The sequence below is a fragment of the Nipponia nippon genome, unplaced genomic scaffold, assembly GCF_047370975.1.
Source record: "Nipponia nippon isolate SJK-2023a ecotype South Korea unplaced genomic scaffold, ASM4737097v1 scaffold_4, whole genome shotgun sequence".
In the NCBI taxonomy this organism is placed as follows: domain Eukaryota; kingdom Metazoa; phylum Chordata; class Aves; order Pelecaniformes; family Threskiornithidae; genus Nipponia; species Nipponia nippon.
In genome coordinates, this window is record NW_028262358.1 from 1,583,479 (window position 1) to 1,604,567 (window position 21,089).

Below are 21,089 nucleotides of genomic sequence, written 5' to 3' on the forward strand. Positions count from 1 at the left end.
CATAGAAAAAGCTCAGTAAACAACCTCAAGTTATAGTCTGAAAATAAGAAATTTCCGCTTTAGAAATACAAAACCCGCAGATGTTACAAACAGTCCATTTATTGGGTCTTAAACTACGTACACAATCGAAATAATAATTTTGGCACTACGCTATACAGTGGTTACATCTGGGTGCTGACACTCATTAAATACTGCACCAGGAACACCGCTGTGCTTTCAAGTCTGGAAAGAGTCACACACTCAGCAGGTAGATCACTCGAAATGTCTCAGCGCTCCTGTAGGGCCGCATGAAAGTTGAAACACACACCGGTTGATGAATTATTTCAACGTACCTCACATTCTGTGAGCTCATCACACCAGGATATGTGATGTCAGCATTTAGAGATGGCCACAAGTGTTGCATTAAAATCCGAATGAGACATAGTAATAATGAGATACAAGAAAACCAAAACAAAATCTCTGCCTTTCAGACATGAAGAGATATTCTGTTAAAGAAAATAATTTAAAAAACTAATAATGGCATTTGATTCGATACAAAAGCCAGAACTACTACCGTATTAACATCTAAGTATGAATCTTTACAAATTAATCTCACAATGGTGTTATGTAAAAGGTTGCAAACTGTACAATGTTTTGTCAATGCAATGCCTCTACAATTTATACAGTCTTTTACAACTATAACACATATTAAACATGTTGTTAAATAGCCAATAGATATCAGTCTCTGAACAAAGCTGCAGGCAAAAAAATACAGAGCTTCCACAATCTTCGAACAAGATATGCTTGCTCAAACAGTGACAATCTTTATGAGAATACGCTGTTAAAATAGTCAGCCATTCAGTGCTTTTTCACACTGTGCATACATTTCATTCTGTGAATTCAACCATCACGTGATAGTCCGTAATTTCCTATCTGTGGGCTCTAATTACGTGGAAACACCCATAGTCTTTCACCCTTAAAGATACACAGATAATCATAGATTTTTATTCCACGCGTGGTCGAGCTATCTATGAAGACCTGGCCAGGCAGTAAGAGCTTTCACTCCCCACGTTTCATCCTGCCATCATCTATACCGCACAGAGAAGATCAGCTATTTACATTTTGACAAGGAAGATACAAAAAGGCAATCCTGCCCTGAGGTGGACTGAATGATACAGAGCCCAGCACCTGATGGGCACTCCAATCCAAGTAGTGAAAAATAAACTCTGAGAAAGATAGGTTCCTGGTATTGTACGCTCACTAGGTAAGAAGTTGCATCAACAGAATTGGAGAGCTTCTCTGACAATATTCTGGTTTGCAGCACTCTCTGGTTCTGTGTATCTTTGAAGTTGGAAACAGCTGGGAAGAAGGGTCAGAAAAAGAGGGTAAGAAATGCGCAGTGTAAGTCCCCGTGTGCAGGAAAGGAGAAATGAGACTGATGTGTAACGTAGGCCAATGACAAGGGTCTTGTAATAAACTCACGATCAGGCTCTGCGAGCGCAGTTAGAAGGAGACTGTGGGGCTCCCACAGCTGCTCCCTGGGGAGGTGAAATTCTTTTTGAATAGAACCAGGTCTTTATGTTTGTAGTTAAAAGTGGTTTTGATTAGGCATCAGGATTTCCAACACAAAATTCTCTACATGATAAATTTCTTTGAGTTTCCTTTATTTCACAGAAAGGTTCCTACATCCTCATTTTTCCAGGAGAAACCTGAAAAGAAAGAAGAAAGAATTCAAAACAAAAATTCAAAACAGGATTACTGCCTCAGAACAAAATGAAAATATCAATTAAAACTTCTCTTGGAATACTGTCACAAAACATCACAATACAATAGAGATCAGAATCTTGTAGCATAACAAAGAGAAACTCCAGGAATGGATTCATTCTTTGGGGACGTGCCTGTGTGAAGAGACCTGGCAGCAAAGCCACAATGTGGAAGAGGAAACAGTTTGGCAGCAGTCATTCCCCATCATGAGATGTAGATGATCTACTGGACTGGGTGGAAGGCTAAAGTCCTCAGAGGCATCAGCAGTACAAGGCAGCAAGTACCTTGCCTTTCGTGAAACTGCCAGGCATTTAAAAGGCAGCCAACTGGCAGAAAATGGAGAAAAGGAACATCAATATTCAAGAAAACAAGTGTTGAGTGTCTTAGCAAAACACTAGTGTAATACAGGAACACATAAGACGACAGACAATATTTCACCAAAATAAATCTGATCCCGAACAGACCGCTGGGGGTGCAAGGGACTGAATTCTCCCTGCGGTTTAGGGATTCCTCCCTACCCCATGTTAGGCTGGAGAGCTAGAGTTGATTTCCTAAGACTGATGTTTCTGTCAGTTTATGTCAAAACAAGTAATCTTACCTCTCTATGCATAATAGCATGGTGAAACCAAGAGGTCAGTAAGCACTAGTAGCTGGTCATCCGTGAACTGCTGTTTATGCTCCTGCCAGTTGTCGTGATGGGTCCTCCGGAAATTTGACAGCGTTTTTTTCACAGTCATCTGCATGACAGACAATCAGTATCAGTTATGGATTTGAGCTCCATGACAAAACAAACGTTGAATCCAACAAAAATAACTGCTGAGTGGAGCAAAGCGTTTGACCAGTTACAAAGGTTAGAAGGGCTCTGAGGAATTCAGCCCAGTTCCCCAGTATTTTAATTTTTACAGTTCTAGTTAGTCTTTTGACCAGTGTCACGACTCCAACATCCTTATAAAAAGTATTCTCTGACCTACAATTTTGAGTTTGAAAAAAATTAATAGATTCTTATACATTATATGCGAAATGCTTTTCCCCCCTCTTCCTTTTCCTTGGGTATTTCAAACCAATGGTTTGGGTCTCAAAACATGAGAAAGCACTGATGAATTGCTTAGAGCACACAGAAAAAACAAATCAGAGGAAAACTATCTTCTGTTATTCAAATAATTAAGATTATTATTAAATTAATAAAAGTCCAATCAGTTCAGCGTCTTGATTCAGTAAAGCACACCATAGCAAAGTTTGTTAAATCTAAGGAATTCTTCAGCCATAAGCTCACTACTCTGGTTAAAACAGCAAAGGTCAACAAAACCGAATAGACAGGGCAAAAAAAAAAAAATAGAGTTAAAGGTAATTATTTCATTAAAAATGTGTTTCTAGGGCTGCTTATAAAACCTTGTTTTAAAAATTTCAGAGGATTATTTTTTGGTTCGGGTTGATATTTTCTAGACTAGCATGCACAAAAGTAGCATTTTGAATTAAAAAACTATTTCCTCCTAATAGATACAGTTCTTGCAAGCTTTCAGTTTATGCTTTAAATTTGAAAGCAAGAACAGAACTTCTACAAAAAATACTTAAAAGCAGTCCATCACTTAAAACATATTTGGAACCATTTAATAAATAGCAGCAGAAACTAAGTTTCTGAATAGGTTCTTATTTTTCCCTAGGAAAGCGGAACTAAGAATGAGTCAAGCGTATTTTAGATGTGTTATATTGAATAGAAAAATGAGATAAGTATTTTTACCTCGATAGGCTGGGGATCATTAAGATGGGCACTGAGATCCATCAAAAGCTGTGGCATCCAGGTGGGTACATCATACGGACTTGACAAAATACACGCGCTAAGTCCTAGCACACCAGCGTGGCGTTTAACCAGGTCTGCAATTACAGGGTATTAATTTACATTTGGCAAGGTGCAACTATCTTGTCCAAGACATTCCCCTCAATGACACAGCCAAACTTAAAACTGGTTATCAGTGAAAAAAGGCTATTTTTAACTGATGGGAATGGCTGAAGAGAGCCTATATATTAAACAGAGGTGGTCTAATTAGAATAACACAGATACTAATATTGAGTGAGTTTTGACCCTGAATTAAAAAAACAAACCAACCCTGCCACAGTAGAGATCTCTAGCTTCTACAGAAAACCAGATAGTTCTACAGACCATGTAGCTGAATAAATTCACACAAGTGTATGGATCTCCAAATGGCTTCTGCTTTCTTACACAGAATCATAGATTCATTCCATGATTCTGTATTTAATTTCCAACGGCAGAATGTGTAAAAAAATTAATCTGCAACTGCTGTATACTTTATAAGCATTTCAAAAGAGCTTCCTTCTCTCAGAGAATCTTTCTCTCTACTCAGTAAATAGCTCACGAATTACATCTCCACTGTTCCCTTTTTCTGTGTTCAGAATGTTTTCTCAAATACCAGAACTATTTGACAATATTAAAACCCAGTCCTTCTGGGTCAACTGAATGCGACTCAGATGTACTAAATGTTTGGTCAGAAGCCAAAAGCTCCTAGCTAAGGTTAACTAAGGGTTTTTTTGTTCTGTTTTTTTTTTTTTGTTTGTTTGTTTTGTTGTTGTTGTTTTTGGTTGTTTTTTTTTTTCTGTTTTGTGTATGTGTTGGCCTTTTTTTTTTTTTAAGAATAAAAACCCACACTGCTAACAAATAGAAGGTAAGGTGGCTAAGGAGTGAAATTATGTTGTAGCAGCTAAGGAAGTTTATTTACTGAGGAAATAGCCATCCCTCATCATCTGCATTCTTAACTATGTGAACTGTGCATATGGGAAATAGAGAAATCTCTTCAGTGTTAATTCTGGAAAAGTAACAAATTAGTTTCACGTAGGAATACATCATTAAAAAACATTATTTGCTTTTTTTGGTAGTAGTGTAACCTTATTCATCATTTATGCTGTACATCAAATTCTCGAAGCACTTAACAAGGATTTAGGATCTGCACTACGTCCACAGAAATAGACAATCAGGTACATAAGGACAAGCGATTCGCCATTATGGTTTATGAATGCGTCGCAAGGAAAAACATTTGCATGGGCAACAGGCCTCATGTTTCTCTGAGTGTATATGTTAGTTTTCTAAATACTGCTTAACCACAGGACAAATCCTATTCCATTTGGAGTGCTTCCAGAATAAGCATTTAAGTGTAGCACAAAATATTTACTTCTTCCTAACCTGCTATCGACATGCATGGTTTTAGTCTCTGAAGCAATTTTCTTACCACCGGAAGGAATTGTATCCACCACCGAACCCAGGTCTCGCTTTCGTTTTTTCGGTAACCTCATCTTGCACAGCTGTTCAAAATGGGTCTGCATGGGACCATCCATCGTGAGAAAATTGCACTGTAGCAGACCACTTAGCGTGGTAGCAGCCATTTCTCTCACCTAGGAGCAGAGATAGCACATGCCACAATTACTAAGCACGCAAGCATAGCAAGAAGCAGGTATTTATACTATTACTATCCTTTTAAGCACGTCCAGCTAGGCCAAGTTACCAAACTCTGCCCAGGAAAAATCTTTAAAATATTATCCCGTTATCTCATAGATCATAAACTACTACTAGTTTACTGTATTGCTCTTTACAAATTAATAAACGTATTTCTATTGTAATATAGAACTACCTTCACATAATCTGTCATGAAGTGACCTGCTACTTGAGCAAATAATGTAATTAAACTCCATTGTCAAGACATATATAAACTAGATTAGCTTTAGAAAGTTTAAAAACAGACTTTAAATGAGAACAAGATGCCCCACCTCAAATAATCAACCTGCTTTACAAAATTTGTAATAGTCTCTGGATTAACATTAGTTTTACCAAGCAAAAAAAGTATACTTTATTCAAAAGCATTTCGTTTTCCCCCTCAAATATACGTGGAGACACGAGAATTGACAAAGGCAGAAGAGCCTTTCCAAGAGAAGGTAGAAGGTGTGCTCATGAGAAAAAGACGATTCTGTTCTACCCGTAGCACAAGAACGCTTGGAGAGATACAGCAGATGCTGGATTAATGAGCAATGACAACTAAACTTCAGTGGTTTATGATCAACAATTCAGCTCTATAACGCCCCAGCATTATTTACTTTGTTGTCCTGAGTACCAGTTCTTTTCGCTACGTGACTTAAAACCACAATTGCAGGTTGGAAAAATATTCTTCTCTTTGGTAACACAGAAACCCAAAAGAACAAAACTAAAATTTTCATCTAATTGCCGAACCGTTCAAAATACAGATCTCCTTTTCAAACAGCCACAACACGTTGTTAGCGGATTACGAGTAGAGATAAAACTCAATCGCTTGCTTTTAAAAGCAAGTATAAACAATCAGTTTTACTAATTTATCTCACCTACTCAAATCTCCCCAAACAAGAAAGTTGTAAAACTGTAAGATGATATTTAAAATTGGAGTCCCCCCAAAACTCACTTCCACTTTCAGTAACTGCAGGCTGACAAAAACCTCTCAACATCTATAAACTTGAAAAACCAAATCAACTTTTGAAACGCTGACAGCAGTCGCCAGATTTTTGGTAAGTACATACTGTTACACGTAGCTGTAAACAGAACATTTGTCTATCTGGAGTACAAACACCTACCAACGCTCTGAATCCAATGCAGCAGATTATAATAAATTACATCCTTGAACATAACGTTCTGAACCTCCACAAAGCAATAAGTATAGCTGCAAGTGCTGCAATAATTAAACGGAGTAAGTTAACAATAAGCTCTTGAGACTTCATTCCATTTAGATTTCTACAACATATTATTCAAACGTGATCGACTTTGTTAACAGCATGAAGAAGTACGAAGTGAAAGTCTGCCAGTATTGTTTATCAGCAATTTGTGAGTCTCTTAAGAGCTAAGCTATTAAATGAAACATGATGTGCTAATGCAAGACCCAGAATAGAAAGAAGCTTGGCTGTAAAGTGAGCAAGCTCCCAAGTGAACTGTACTCATTTACATCACTATTCGTTGTATTAAAACCACTTCCATTTCTAAATTAATAATCTAACTAAAAGGAACACCTGGGTGCAAGAAGCACCTAGAAGCAAAGCCTTTACAATCCTACATTAACAAGCTAATCATTCATCACAACATCTGACACGAAATAATTTACAGATCATCATGCTCACATGATGACTTCTAGAATATAAAGCCTGCAGAATAGCAGCAGAGGAATACTCTTCCAATCAAGTACGGTTTGTTTCGTTTGGGGGCTTTTTTTTTTTTGGTCAGAATTGACTGACCAAGGTCTACAAAACTAACAATATCAGAACAAAAACACTCAACAGCACAATAAAAGCTAAGCGCAGTACTTGCAAGGGGCTACTTACACAAAGAGAAGATATTCCCATTACTGTAACATTGCAGTGTAATATGAAAAACATTTGTCAAGACGTAAGTGCTATGTATTCGGCATGCTGATTTATAAAAATATCAACATATGAAGCACCTACCCAGATAGCTTCTTAGATCAAATTATGACTGAGAAAACTGCAAGAAAGATGCTTTCAGATTAACTAGGCTGCCACTTTAACCGTAGCTCCAAGTTGAATACAGTCCTTTTCACTTTTCCTCTACTTCTGACTGAGTAAATAGAATAATTCAGTGCAAAATGTGCTTTCCCAAACTCAAATCATTCCTGCAGCTCTCTCCAACTGCCTATATGACATGAAAATTAGATGTGATATTCAATGGTGGTTATACTGCTGTACACAGACGTTATTTTTCAGGACTGTATACTTTCCCCTTTATCAGCTGCAGGGTCACATTAGCTCTTTCATTCATAGTACTCCATCAGCTCCATGACTCCTCTGACTTTGAGGAGGAGAATTTCCCACAATACCATTTAAGTACAGCATTCCTCAATCCTAGAGACCTATGCTTGAAGTTGGATGCATGAAATTTGCGTTCGATAGAAGACAGACTGTCGTATGACCCACGTTCACTTTGTATTGCAGTCACATTGCTATTTGACATCCAGCGTGGTCATCTGACGTAGTCATTTGCCAAGGTTTGTTGCAATGATTTGATGAAAAAAATATGAGATCACCAGGAAGTTTGAGAATTCTAGCAATATTAGAAGTGTAAACTGTATATTAAAGCAAAGAACAAGATGAGCAGGATCATTCAGTCCGGCACTTTTGTATCAAAATAAGCAAAAAAAGATTCATGTAAATGTATCTTTAAATCCAAGATCCAAAAATGTCAGTTCCACAGGGTAAAGACACCAAATAATAGTTAAAGCTAGGGATTCTATTGAAAGCGCACTCATCTTAAAAATCCAGCATTAAAAAAAAAAAATACATAGGAATTACTCTGCAAGATACTGCATCTTGCCAATTATTACCAAGGAAGAACAAGATTACTTTTCAAAGACAAGCGAAAGCTTCCATGGTAACAAAATTATCGTAAGTGGTTATGAACATAGATAAGCTTTTTTGATTTGCATCTCTGTAGTGCAGAAGAATAATTTTTGTACATTTAAAATAACTAGATAAATTGTATTAAAGTGAATAAAAGGTATTTTTCAAAGTGACATGAGACCATGAAGTAAGTGTTCCGACTGGTGTGGGAAACAACTTATCTCGGATTGCCAGCTTTTGCTTTCTAGCTCACTGTAGCGAACAGTGACACCAAAGACATGGGAGGGCTCATTTAAAGACTGAAATTGGCATGGTTGGGCGAGTAGTCTAAGTGCTGTTCTTTAAGTATTACGTGCACTTACAGAGATTGTCATGTCAAGCCTTTTAAGCCAGAAATTTTAATTTATATACTCAAATTATTTCCAATTCACTGTTCACAAAAGCAGGCTTCACACCTCAGGTATAACTACTCTTTTAAATGTAGCTTCAGGAAGACCTAAACCAGCATTTTTGTTTTGGCAGAAGGGTATCACACTGCAGAATCTTCTCTCTTCTGGAAAGAAGAAAGGCACCCAAGCACCCAAAAGAAGGACTTCATTGATATTTGCCAACAGCACACAAAACAGTGAAAACGATTGTGCAGGGTAAATGGAACAGACTGGAGGTTAACGCTAAAGATTCTTCACTGTGCTTGAACATGATCAAACATACTGAAATTCACATCATTTAATGCAAGCCTTCGGTTCTGTAAATTAGTGATACAGAATAAAATACGTCTGTGATTTTCCCCCCAGCTTTTGGAAGCCTGACAAACACAACTCAATGATTCACATCAGGCACCATTTCCCCCCCCGCCACCCCCCTGAGAACAAGCTTATGATCCTGGTAGCACTTCTAAGAGCATACTGTGCATTCATACACCGATCTTCAACAGTATGCATGTACCACAGCCAAGATTTTGGATTTTTATCTCCTTCCATTTGTACATGCTGAAGTATCGCTAGCTCAGAGACGTACAAAAACTTGTCAGACTGACAAGCAAGCTTACAAACTATTATCTTTTTGAATCATGTAACACCATCAGTAACAGCATCTGTGAGACAAAGTCTGTCCTATCATGCAGGCATCTTTCACAAAACTAAGGAAAAATCTACTTGTAGCTAAAGAAATACTCCCTTAGTGAGCTGGATGTACAAAAAAAGTATTTTTGTCATTAATAAGCTGATATGATTAAATGGGAGCCAGACCTATAGAGTAATAAACGGTAGTTTTATACAGTTTTTACATAGGAAGGCATTTCACCTTGTTGGAAGTTGAATTTTCTACCACCATCCATGCTAATATTTATAGTAAAATGATAATATCCCTATTTTAGCTGTACTTAAACCACAAATGAAACAAAGCAACGTTCCATTCTATTGAAAAAGTAGGAACAATGGAACTTTTAAAAATCACTAATGAAGTATTTTCTGAACAGCCGTTTTCCTGGAATAGGATATTAAAAGAAGAAGTGGAATATGGAAGAAATAAATCCTATAAAGCTAGTTATATTTTCAAAATAGGAAGAATGCTAAGCTAGAAATACTTGCTGTATTCATTTATAACTGGTAGCTTTTTCATAAAACTTGACAAGGGCAAGAAACCGGTCACGTGAAACAAAGCATTTCAGAAAAGGTGTTACTTGCCTCAAGCTGTTCATCTTCCAGGAGTTTTATAACCAGCCATCTAATGTCATTGACTGCTTCTTCATTGTTGAGAAAGATAAAGAGATTGTAGAACACCATGGTCTGGAGGTAGGTTAGTATGGTATACCTAGCATGCCAAGAATTGCTTCTTGCTGTCTACAGGTAAAAATAAATAATGAGAAAGGAAGAATGTGAAGGAAAGCAGCTACCTGATGTAAAGTTAACAATATTTAAGAAGCAGCTTTTGGGGACAGCTGCAAATAACTTCCCTTATTCCAATATTTTTGTTTCATACACTCTTCAATTTCCAAAACGCACAATTATTTTTTAAATAATAATTTATTACAGGCTTAACTTCCAAAGCACACTTATTTAACAGATACCTAGTACTGTAAAAGACAAAGTAGGCAAGTTTCTTCCCCTGATTAATTTCTGACATCAGTCATGAGGCAGATACAAATCAACCAGAAATCCCATTCTGCTTGAATATGTATATATTCTATACAGTGGATTTGGAAAGCAAAGTTTTTTCAAGTTCCTTTACTTTCATCTTCACGTGCTTATGGAAGTCCAAAGCATTGAAAGCATCAGGCCTGGGTGCAGCCTGGCTTGCAACGCTGCAGCTCCTATTTTGGCTGTGCGTACAGCTTACACCAACATTTCACAATAGGTAATTTTACCACTGTAGATCAGTCTTGAACGACTAGAGAAATAAATGCATTTCTTGCATAACAAACTGTATGCAGAACAAACCATTCAATTCAAAAGTGCGTTTTTATTTGTGTTGTTTTTCAGAAAGCCGCAGCAGTTGACAAATATACTGTAAAACTATAAAAAGGCAGAGATTCAAGGGCAGTTCTTTATATGACGACTCATTTTGAAACTGGATTTTGAATTGTTATGCTCACGAGGAGATATGTTTGGCTTAAATTGATCTACTGCTGAACTAAGTTTTAATTTATTAAAATACTGTTCAATTTCTTATCAAGATACAAGTTGTTTAAATGTTTGCAAGTAGGAAACAAAACAAGATACATTTACGGTTTCTAAGAATGTTTTAAAAATGCTTCTAATAAACTCTTTTTCACCTCTAAGAAAAATCAGCATTTGATTCTCTTCAATTACAACTATTGTATAATCTTTAAAAAAAAAGGCACAGAGTGCATCAGATAACAAGAAGCTTTCAGCTATTCCAACCATACTCACTTGTTTTAGCACCTGAAGTACCAAAGGCACTTGCTGAGGATACAGCAAACCCTGAGACATTAATGACAAACACATCTTAGCATCTCTTTTGAGCTCATCATAGCTATTGTCATTTTCTACCGGTGCAATCTAGAGAACAAGATCAGAGAGGGGAAGGCTAGTGTTAGTAAATAAGCATTGCTAACAGCAAAATCCCGAAACTTTCTAGTTTAATCTCATGAAAGGAAAGTTATCCAGGAAAAATTAATTAATAATGCAGAAAGATTAAGTTAACTAGGAAAAACAATCGCTATAAAGTTAAAGTATTCTCAGCAATAACCTGTGGAAAAAAAAAATGCATAGAATCATGAGATCCTTGTTCCCTGCACCATATATTACTTATCTAAACAGTATGGTTAGTCTGGAGCTCTGAAAGAGGATTAAACGGGTGCTATTACAACTTTGGTTCCCCATTGCAATTCTTTTGGTATCAAATCCAATTAATTTAATATTTTAGATGTAGGTCCAAAACTGAGAGAAAGCTTTATCAGTATTTCAAGTTCACTTTCACATAAGTAAACTTTTATGTTGTGGTCACGTACATTATTGTGGGATAACCTGACTGATGTGTATATCAGGTAAGACACATGCTTTGGAGCACGCAAATGCTTTCAGGTATGGAGCACTCAATGACCCAGCTTCATAAAAGTATACAGGGATTAGAGGTGCCAGGAAAAACATGAGAAAAACAATGAGAACACCATTTCAAAAGACTTGTATAATCACGGAATGAAAGAAAACAACTAAAGATAAGTATCAGAACAGAAACAACATACACTCATTCATGAATTAAACACTCTTCCCCCCGCCCCCCCCATGAATTAAACACTTTTCCCCCAAATTACACATGTACAGGGCATTCACCTACAAGTCATTATCATCAGGAAACCATTTAACAGGCTAGATTACCAGCTGTAAACATACCCAAGCATAAAAAACCCATTTTGGCCTCCTTGGTATGCATGTTTATTACCATTATTGGTTTTCTTTTTATTTAAAAAGTCCCTTATAACTTTGCTTTATATATATAGAAGCCCTTTTTAATCAAACATGACTAATAAAGTAGCAATTAAAGCATATACCTTGAAAAATAAGGGCAAAAGCTGGAGTTGCTCTGTGACAGCTGTAGAGAAGGACCGTCCTGCACTTGCCATCAACCACTTCAGAACTGTTTTTATAAAGAGAAATGATCACTGATTAAGATGATGAAAAATAATAATAATCCCAAAACAAATTGTAGACCAAATTTACTGCAAGACTTGCCTGGGAGATTTTCACACATTAGAGTGGACCTATACTGGTAGTTTGACCCTGTAAAGGTGACTTTATAAACCTCAACCCTGAAACAACAGATACCTTGCTGCAGCACAGATTGAGAGGTGAAATTGTGTACTGCAACTGTGTGATTTGCAGACCTCAATCATCATGTCCTAAAATACACACACACACACCCCCCCCAGTTCTTAAACTCATTAAGTAACTCACTAGTTTTCACAAGTTTAATGCCCTGAGTTCGCTCATCTTGTTCACCAACTCCATTCTCTTCCATGACATGATTCTGAATTTCTTCATCTGCTTCCATGAGGGGTTTAAGATTTTCAAGTATCCGGGTAGTAAATTCATGGACACGAGGAGATTTAGTTGCAGCAGTATTTGGCAAGGAAACATCTATCATGAATATGTAGGTCAAAACACTAAAAAAAAAAAAACAAAACCACACAAAGAAAGCAAGAACAGACAGTTAGCATGACTACTGTCTAGAGAACATAGCTAAGAGATCTGAGGTCCTTTTGTTGAACTTTGAAGCTTAATACTTGTAGAAAATTTCCTCTTATCTTCACTTTAAAGTTAGTTAAAAACAAATGTTTTTCAAATACCCTCTTTGTAGATATTTGCATCAAGCAGAGTTAGACAATCACTAAGCTATAACCCCCCTCTCCTCTGAACAGATCTGCAACTAGTTTTTAACGCACTGAAGTGCTCTCTAAAGGATTCCCTGTATGTTTATGACTTATTAGGGTTTAGACACAGTAAATTTGGTTTGTGGTGTTGTGGTTTGAACTTGGGGGGGCGTGTGTGTGTGTTTGGAGTGTTTGTTGTTTTGTTTTGTTTGTGTGTTTAAGAGCTTTAGCGATGTACATAGACATAACAGGCCATATACAATAAAAGACAAAACCAGAGAACTCATCTGAAGTTCCCAAAGCAAGTCTGTTAACAATAATTTATCAAATTTCTATTACCAGTATTAACAAAGATAAGCAGTGACCACTTCAGTGTAATTATTTAGATACTCAGTTACCCAAATAAAACAAAGAGAAAAACACCCCAAGAACTACAGAAGAGAACACTGACCTTCCTATTCTCTCTCGGACGTTTTTGTAAACCTGTGTGAGTTTAGGTTCCAAGTACTTCAGCAGTCTATGCAACAGCTCCGGTACTCTCCACTCTTGCTGTGCAAGGCCACCTTGCAGTACATAAAGCCGGCTAGGAATCAGAACAGCTTAACTTTAGTCATACAAAAGTGTTCCTCCCTTCCCCAGTCCTTTCCAAGCCTTCTTTTGGAATGTTTTCTGTGTGTCAATGTATAAAAGCACCTTTGTGTGAATTGCACGCAAAGATGGGTAAAAATTACAGAATAATACAACAGTACTGCTGCTATGCCAGTTCCAAACCTTCAGATTCCGTTAACTAGATTTAATTACATTAAAAAAAAAAAAAAAACAAAAACGAAGAAACTGCCATTGTGTGGGGAAAGCTAATTGGAAAGGAGCACTTTTGTTCCCTGCTTCTACAAGCCAGCTGGCACAATATGCTCTCAATACGTTTTATCCATGCTTTATTTCCTTCTTTATTCAGCCATAATAAAACAGTTAAAATTAATTTTACCATGCATCTACAAATGATCCTCCTTCACCGCTCAATGGAGATTCCAACAGCAATTCAAATAACCAGTGCAGTTTCCTAGGATCTCTGCTCTCCTGAAAATAAACAGGTATCAGAGATAAGCAAATTGGGGATTTTTAAAATGTAAATAATGTATAAACGAGGAAAGTTTTGACAGAGATTTGGGTTTACTCTATTAAGCATGCGCAAAGTTAAATATCTTTTCACAATGAACCTCAATAGGAGGAAAACCCAATGAAACTACATGCAGTTTTAATTATTTGGTAAATACAATGACAAGAATAGAAGGAATTTTAACTTCATTTTTGACATATATGAATAACCATGTCTGAATTTTGCTAATTAATTGTCAGGGTTCTGGCTGACAAACTATGCTAAGTGACTTCAAAGAATTACTGATCCAAGGTATTTGTGGCCTATCATTTACCCTGCTTCTCGGACACCACAACTCCCAGTCCACCACGGTGTACAGAAATCTTACTGTATGTTAGAAGATAACTTGAGACTTAGTTTTTGCAGCATAATGCTAAGCTGCACACTTTTAGAGCAAGAATCAATGTGTAATTTGAGTTCAAAAACTCCCACAAACATTGAACACATAGCAAGCGTACACATGATCACCCACTAACCTTATACAGCTCTTCTAAAATACTTAAAAAGAAAACTAAGGCTTTATTTCCTTTCTAAAATGCTGTATTTGTCTGCAAAGGACAGAAGAGAACAAAATTTCCAAAAAAAAAGCTATGAGACTTTAAATGGATGCTGTTTTTATACTGTATTTACAGTTTTAGCTGATAAAAATATACCCAAATACCTCTGTTCATAAAGCTCTTATTTACATCATATCTGTAAAACTTGACCACCTGGATACAGCTTTACGAGACTAAAAATGGGGTACTTACACAGGAGGTTGCTATGCATGTGCCCCAATCATTATATGTTTCCACTGTGATGTTGGATAAAGCTGTGCGAAGCAATGGACAGAGAAGCTTCCAAAGTTTTTCCACCTGCTCAGCAAAAAGGCAAAAGACAAGATTTGTCTATTTCAGGACAAAATGGCCATCTAACCCCTGTGAACCCAAATCCTTCCATCTTTTCAAATCATGGAGAAACAATACTGATTTTGGAAGCAGCTATAGTACAATATTTATAAAAGGAAATAAATATTATCAGAGGTAAGATTTCAGGGATCATTTTAATTTTGTTTACAAATACTGTGGACTACGTATGCACTATTTTCATGGTGATTTAAGTACAATTGCATCAGAGACTGCATGCACTTTGCTTCTGGTAGGACAGCAGTGTTGCACACCCCAAGGACCACCCCCCCCCACCCCCCCATTTAAAAATTTCTTTTTTTATTTTTTATTAAGGAACTGGTTCTCCCAGAATTATTTTTCAGCATAGAAATTCATTTAAAGGTAATCTAGACAGCTAGGTCTAGACTAAAAGGTGTAATAGTCCAAGGTGGACATAAGCACTTGTGCCAATTGGCAATTACAAGCCGTGTCAGCTTTGCTATCTCCTTAGCAGCAAACTGTTCTTAGTGTTAATCGTGAAGCACCCAGTATTATATAGGCACCAAACCAAGCTATGACATGTGCTCAAAATTTGGCAATGAAGCGCTAAGTGTTGCCACATTTTCCAGTCCTTTCTTGGACAGAGGTGACGCATTAAAAGCCCTCAACTTCATATGTTTAATTTGTTTAATAATTCAAACTTAGAATCACTCAAAAATACTACTTCAGCACCTTCTCAAATGTCCAGTGTTTAGAACCTCTTATTAAGCCAGCTATAATTTCAGCTACACATCTCTGGGTGCTTTCATGGGAATCTGCCACAAGTTGTTCTAAATGGGGCTGAAGAACTGGCAAGAAGGCATCATCAAAGTTTCTGAAAAGGCCCTGTAAAACAAGATGTGAAAGTGTCTTCAGTAATTATCCATCTACACCATTGCCTTCGTAAGAAGAACAGAAGATTGTGAAGTGCTTGAGATTTGAATATGCAGAGAGTGGAATTACTTTGCTTTTGTAACAGAATGATACACCAAGTGTCCTATGTACTTTTATATTACTCTAAATATGCTTCCCTACGTAGTTAATGAGAAGAGAGGATTAATAGGATTAATCATAGCAGCATACCTTTAAAAAAAAAAAAAAATCAACATTTTGCCACAGTGGGGTATAAGCCAAGTAGTGTGTGGCTCTTCCACGCTTTGATAATTATCTACAAAATGGAAGCAATTTAGTTACTGAACTCTAGTTACCTTGAAGAGGCAAAATCTGCGAGGATTAAATTTGTCTTTTCCTTTTCTGTCTTCTAAAGACAAAAATTTTATTAACTGCTCAACAAACTTGGGATCAGAAAAGTGATCGTATATAATTTGTTCTGCCTGTAACAGAAAAAAAAATAAGGATTAGCTTTGAGGTGCTTGATTGTCACAGTGATATCCCAATCTTTCCAAGTCCCACTTTTCATTTTAATTCTATTTTTGGCAAAAATCACGCCTGGGTTATCCATTTCCCCCCTCATTTTACAGGGAATATTGGGTCATGTTTTGCAAGGCTCCTGATTTTTATTTTCATTAATGACTTCGGATTGTCTTTCCTTTCACTAGCACAACCCCTACAAAGCAGTCATTCCCACTGTCGTTAATTACCTTGTTCTAAACTCAGATAAAGATTTGAAAGGGAACAAGAAAGTGCTCATTAATACAATTATTCCATGACCACTGACAGAGAAGCTGCAATACATTAAAATAATAATTTCTTCTTGTATGCTAACACAGTAAGTATGAAAATGAAGTAGAAAAATATAATTAAAAATGCCTTGTGGGGATCTAGGTTTCAGAATAGCTATCACTTATTGCCTGTTAAAAACATGATTACATCCACACAGCCATGAAACTGAGTAGTTGAGTTCAATCTCCATCTTGGTTTGCAATCAAGCAAAACAAATCTGTTTCCACACATTGTGTAAGCACTCTCTAAATGCCAAGCAATACTTAGATTAAAATAGAGAAGAGAATTTGATCTCCACAATAATCTGTGGACAATATTAAAAAAAGAAAGGAGGAGAATAGTATTAAAAAACCACAAAACTGAAACACACCAAACCCCTTACCTCTGTCAGCTCATCTCTCCTTCGCCCAAGCTTTGGTTGATGCTCAACTGGAGCATAAACTGTCATAGTTCTGAATATTAAAAACAAAACAAAAAACCTAGTAACACATGTTTCCAAGAAAATTATCATAAGCTTTCTTTTACTATACTCTCTATATTGAATAGGATTTATCATCAACTCCAAAAGAGCAAAGCTTAAACAAAAACTTACAATTAAAAAAGTTAAGTCTGTTATTATAAAGGTTTTGCTACAGAAAGCAATCCAGAATTATTACTGGTAGAATACTCTGCGTATTTCACAACTATATAATTTTTAAACATGCATACTTCATTTGAAAACCAGCAGTTAAATAGCCATATGAAATATGCGCCTACAGTACCCACAAAACCAAAAGAGAAGCAGGTAGAGAATAAATAACACACAAACAAAAAAACCCCACAAAACCCACCCAGAAGCGGTAAAACAAGCAAGGACCACAAAGGACAAAATAAATTATATTTTTTTGTTTCAATTAAAAAAATTAAACCTGACAAACATTACTTTAATTTCCCACAGGATTTTTTCTGCTGATTCTCACAATTCTATCTTAATGCTTACTGATACTCACCGAGGCCAGGTATAATATCCCCAGTGCGTTTTCTCCACAAAACAACACGACTCCCAAGCTTCCTTAGTCTTTGGTAAACTCCGACTGTCGTAGTGCAGCCACTGGTTATCTGGTCTGTCGCCAGCCTGAATGCTGGAAGGCTTAGGGTTTCCACCTGGTTAAAGAGGAATTGGTACTTTATCAAACTTCTTCATTAACAGTCCCAGCAAATGTTACAACTCTTATTAAAAGATTCTAAAAGAGCTTTTATGTCTCTCTCCCCCTAATCAAATCTGTACAGAGACTTGCCCTAGATTAAAAGTAACACTAACAGTAACAGAAGATAACCCTTTAGCAAGTTATATAAAGGTGCCATTTGAAATTATTAAAAAAAGAATAAAAAGGAGATATTCAAATTATTCTCACAAGTTACAAGGCTTTCTGAAAGGAGAATGACCATATCTCTTAAGTTTTAACTCACTTCGAGTAAGTGAATAGCTTAATACACACTTGCAAGGACAACACTGTTTAAAAACAAAAAACACCAAACAAAAAAGGACTAATTATATTAACCATTTTGTTTGCTTAGGACATGAACAACCAGAGAGAAATGAAAAGCTTGTGATTTTGTGTTTAATTTCACCAGAAGGATATGCTTTAAAAAAAAGTAGGATAAACGTTAGTAAGACATTTCTTATATTAAATAAAACCTACTTATTTCGTAAGGGCAGATGGGCACTTTCTTGTGTGTTCTCTTAAGCTGCTTAAGAATACCAGCAACAGCCGAGATGGCCACCTACAAGAAAGAAATGGGCATTAATGTATCCATTCCCTACACTTACCTCCAGAAGGATGCGTCTAATCATCTCATTATAGACACATTTTAAGCCAGCTACTCAGCACCCTAAAAAGCCAGTGAAAATTACAGTGAACTTTGTCACCCCAGTGGCTGATACTTCCCATAAAGAAGTAAATCTCATTCATTTCAGGGGATACAGGACATGGCTGAAGTGTGACCTTTATAGCCCGCAAAAGCCTCCCCACTAACCGTTGTCAGAAAAAAAAGGAGGTGGCCATTGGTTTTAAGCCTCACTGAGGTGACAAGCAGAATAAAAGGTGCAAATATAACACATAGATGGCTCCCTTCAAGTAATAAGCTGCAGATGGAAAAAATAGACATCTGCAAAAGAAACACTGCAAAATTCTGAAGTAAATAAGAATGAATAGGTACGTTCCACATTTTCTCAGTTTACAGACTTTACATCCTACGTCACAGCTACAGCACTGCCAAGACCGTCATCTACTTGGATGAGGAGCTTTTGTACACATGCATGGCTGGAAGAGTGAGGAGGGACGTGCACCCCAAATTTTGTGCTTTATCACTGCGAGACACCACAAACATCTGATCTAAAAATCTAATGAGTTGCAAAACAAAAAGATATAATTATGTTGTATTTACCTTCCGAACTACAATTGCATCATGGTTGAGACACTGCACAAAAAATTTTATGGCACGGACAGGCAGTATCCTATCGTCCCTCAGGAGCAGAGACAGAAAACCAATACTTATGTGCTCAAACTTCCAGGGACTAAAAAAACCAAAATAAATATTAAGAACAGACAATAAGTAGCAGAGTTGCATGTACTGCTTTTGCACAGAAATGACTATACGGATTCAGATTATGTAAATATGTTTGGACTAAATGTTCTACAGTCAACGAGCTTAACTGTCATTTAGGGAAACCTCCAGTGTTCTGGCAACACAAAAGTGCAAATATTATGCTACCAATTAAAATCTATCCAGATGTCAGTATTATGCAGACAGAACCAGAGCTTTTTTCCCCCCACAACAAACTAATATTAAAAAAATAACAGGTCAAACTAATTAATGACAAAGCTAAACTCCAAGATGTGATGATACCTTATATTAACAAATCAAGCTTCAAATGCAAATAAATTCAAGACTCATTCACATCTTTACCTAGGAGACAGTAATGCAAGATTCCCCTATATTGGCCTTTATCTTCCTGCTTGGGCAAGCAGAATCCATATGCAAACGCACAAGGACCTCCAGAAATTCAGTTCTTGCAGATACCTTTGCAAAAACTCTCCAAGAAGCTACCCACAATCCATTTTATGCAAGACTGCTGCTAACAAATTGCTTTTGGACAATTAACTCGAGGGTGAAAAAACAACATTACTCAACACTGGTCATGCTAACTGCACTTCTGGATGCAACTGCTATTTACTCACATAGCCACCACCAATCCAGCCCCCCCCAGATTCTCACGCACAGAAAGGGAGACTTACAGATTTCTTTGTTCCACACAGTCCAGCAGCATGTTGACCAAATTTTCATAGTTTCTGAGGGAAAAAGAGGGAATCATCAACCAGACACTATTGAGAACCATTTAAAAACAGAATAAAAGGTCCTCAACAAAAGGTGGGTGAAGGCAACACAGTAAATGTGGCACAAACTGGGAGGACAGAGAAGAGGAGGAAGAGGAAGGAAGGAAATATGAGCGCAGAGGAAAGAGGCTGCCAAGTCAGGAGAGAAGACATCACAACAATCCTTGGACATTCTGAATTTATTGAGCTTAAGACTTAGTTTAGCAGGTTGGGATTGTTACATTTAATGTACAGTAAATATCACGCAGCGCAAGCTGGTGTTAAGGGAAGTTTAACTTACCGCAGAGCCTCAGCGTTCTTTTCTTTCTGTCGCTTAATTCCTAACTGAATTTCTTCTGAACAAAGACCTGTGAAGTTTGAACTCAGATGTTCTGTTTTTTGCAGCATAACAGCTATCTCAACACATTTCTCTGGAACCTGTTGACAAAGAATGCAAAGATTTAGGACTGAGCAGCAACTTACAAGTTTTTCTGTTTGTTTGTTTCTGTTTTTAAATGAGTTCAGAATCATATGAAGAGTGCACAATTTCCTGTCCACATAGACAAGCCTGTGAAGAAGTAGGGAAGACAGCTTTTGTGTTCACACAGTAGAATTATTTCTCCAAGTAAATGTTTTATTCTATTTTAAGATAAAGGTAAAGAGACACTTTGCTACTTCATTAAAGCGTAAAATTCGTCTAGAAAAGATTTTTATTAATTGGCATTCATTCTTTAACATAAGTACCATGCCATTTATCCCACTGATTAGGCAAAAGGCAGTTGTGTAATGAGCACTGCGTGTTAGCATAGTGCGACAACACTACAAATACTGACAATGTCAATTTGATGACACTGTCCTACCAACACACATCTTCACACCCGATCAGCACCACCCATACTAATTAACACTGCAAGGCAACTTAAACTTCCTGTCTGTAACAGGCTTCCTCAGAGGTTAACAAAAAGTTACAAATTCCAACAGTATTACAGGAAGCTCTGTTACTTCAGTCTCGGAAATACAGGTCTATGTTCCTCTGTAAG

At 36.9% G+C, this 21,089-nt stretch overlaps 1 protein-coding gene across 2 annotated transcripts in view; it reads right to left on the bottom strand.

The window, feature by feature from the left end:
* Positions 1-81: 81 nt before the first annotated feature.
* Positions 82-21,089, bottom strand: part of PSME4 (proteasome activator subunit 4) — a 68,045-nt gene continuing 47,037 nt past the window's right edge. For both annotated transcript variants that reach the window (XM_087773740.1, XM_087773741.1), the window contains 19 exons: positions 20,351-20,487; positions 19,972-20,025; positions 19,121-19,250; positions 18,376-18,457; positions 17,683-17,836; positions 17,076-17,145; positions 16,219-16,344; positions 15,704-15,856; positions 14,855-14,959; positions 13,935-14,026; positions 13,401-13,532; positions 12,534-12,742; positions 12,131-12,216; positions 11,010-11,138; positions 9,804-9,959; positions 4,983-5,145; positions 3,482-3,615; positions 2,342-2,480; positions 82-1,688 (listed from right to left, as the gene is read on the bottom strand). In XM_087773740.1, coding sequence (XP_087629866.1) covers positions 2,346-2,480; positions 3,482-3,615; positions 4,983-5,145; positions 9,804-9,959; positions 11,010-11,138; positions 12,131-12,216; positions 12,534-12,742; positions 13,401-13,532; positions 13,935-14,026; positions 14,855-14,959; positions 15,704-15,856; positions 16,219-16,344; positions 17,076-17,145; positions 17,683-17,836; positions 18,376-18,457; positions 19,121-19,250; positions 19,972-20,025; positions 20,351-20,487 — 2,247 coding nt within the window. In that variant the 3' untranslated portion in view covers positions 82-1,688; positions 2,342-2,345. The remainder of the gene's footprint in view (positions 1,689-2,341; positions 2,481-3,481; positions 3,616-4,982; positions 5,146-9,803; positions 9,960-11,009; positions 11,139-12,130; positions 12,217-12,533; positions 12,743-13,400; positions 13,533-13,934; positions 14,027-14,854; positions 14,960-15,703; positions 15,857-16,218; positions 16,345-17,075; positions 17,146-17,682; positions 17,837-18,375; positions 18,458-19,120; positions 19,251-19,971; positions 20,026-20,350; positions 20,488-21,089) is intronic.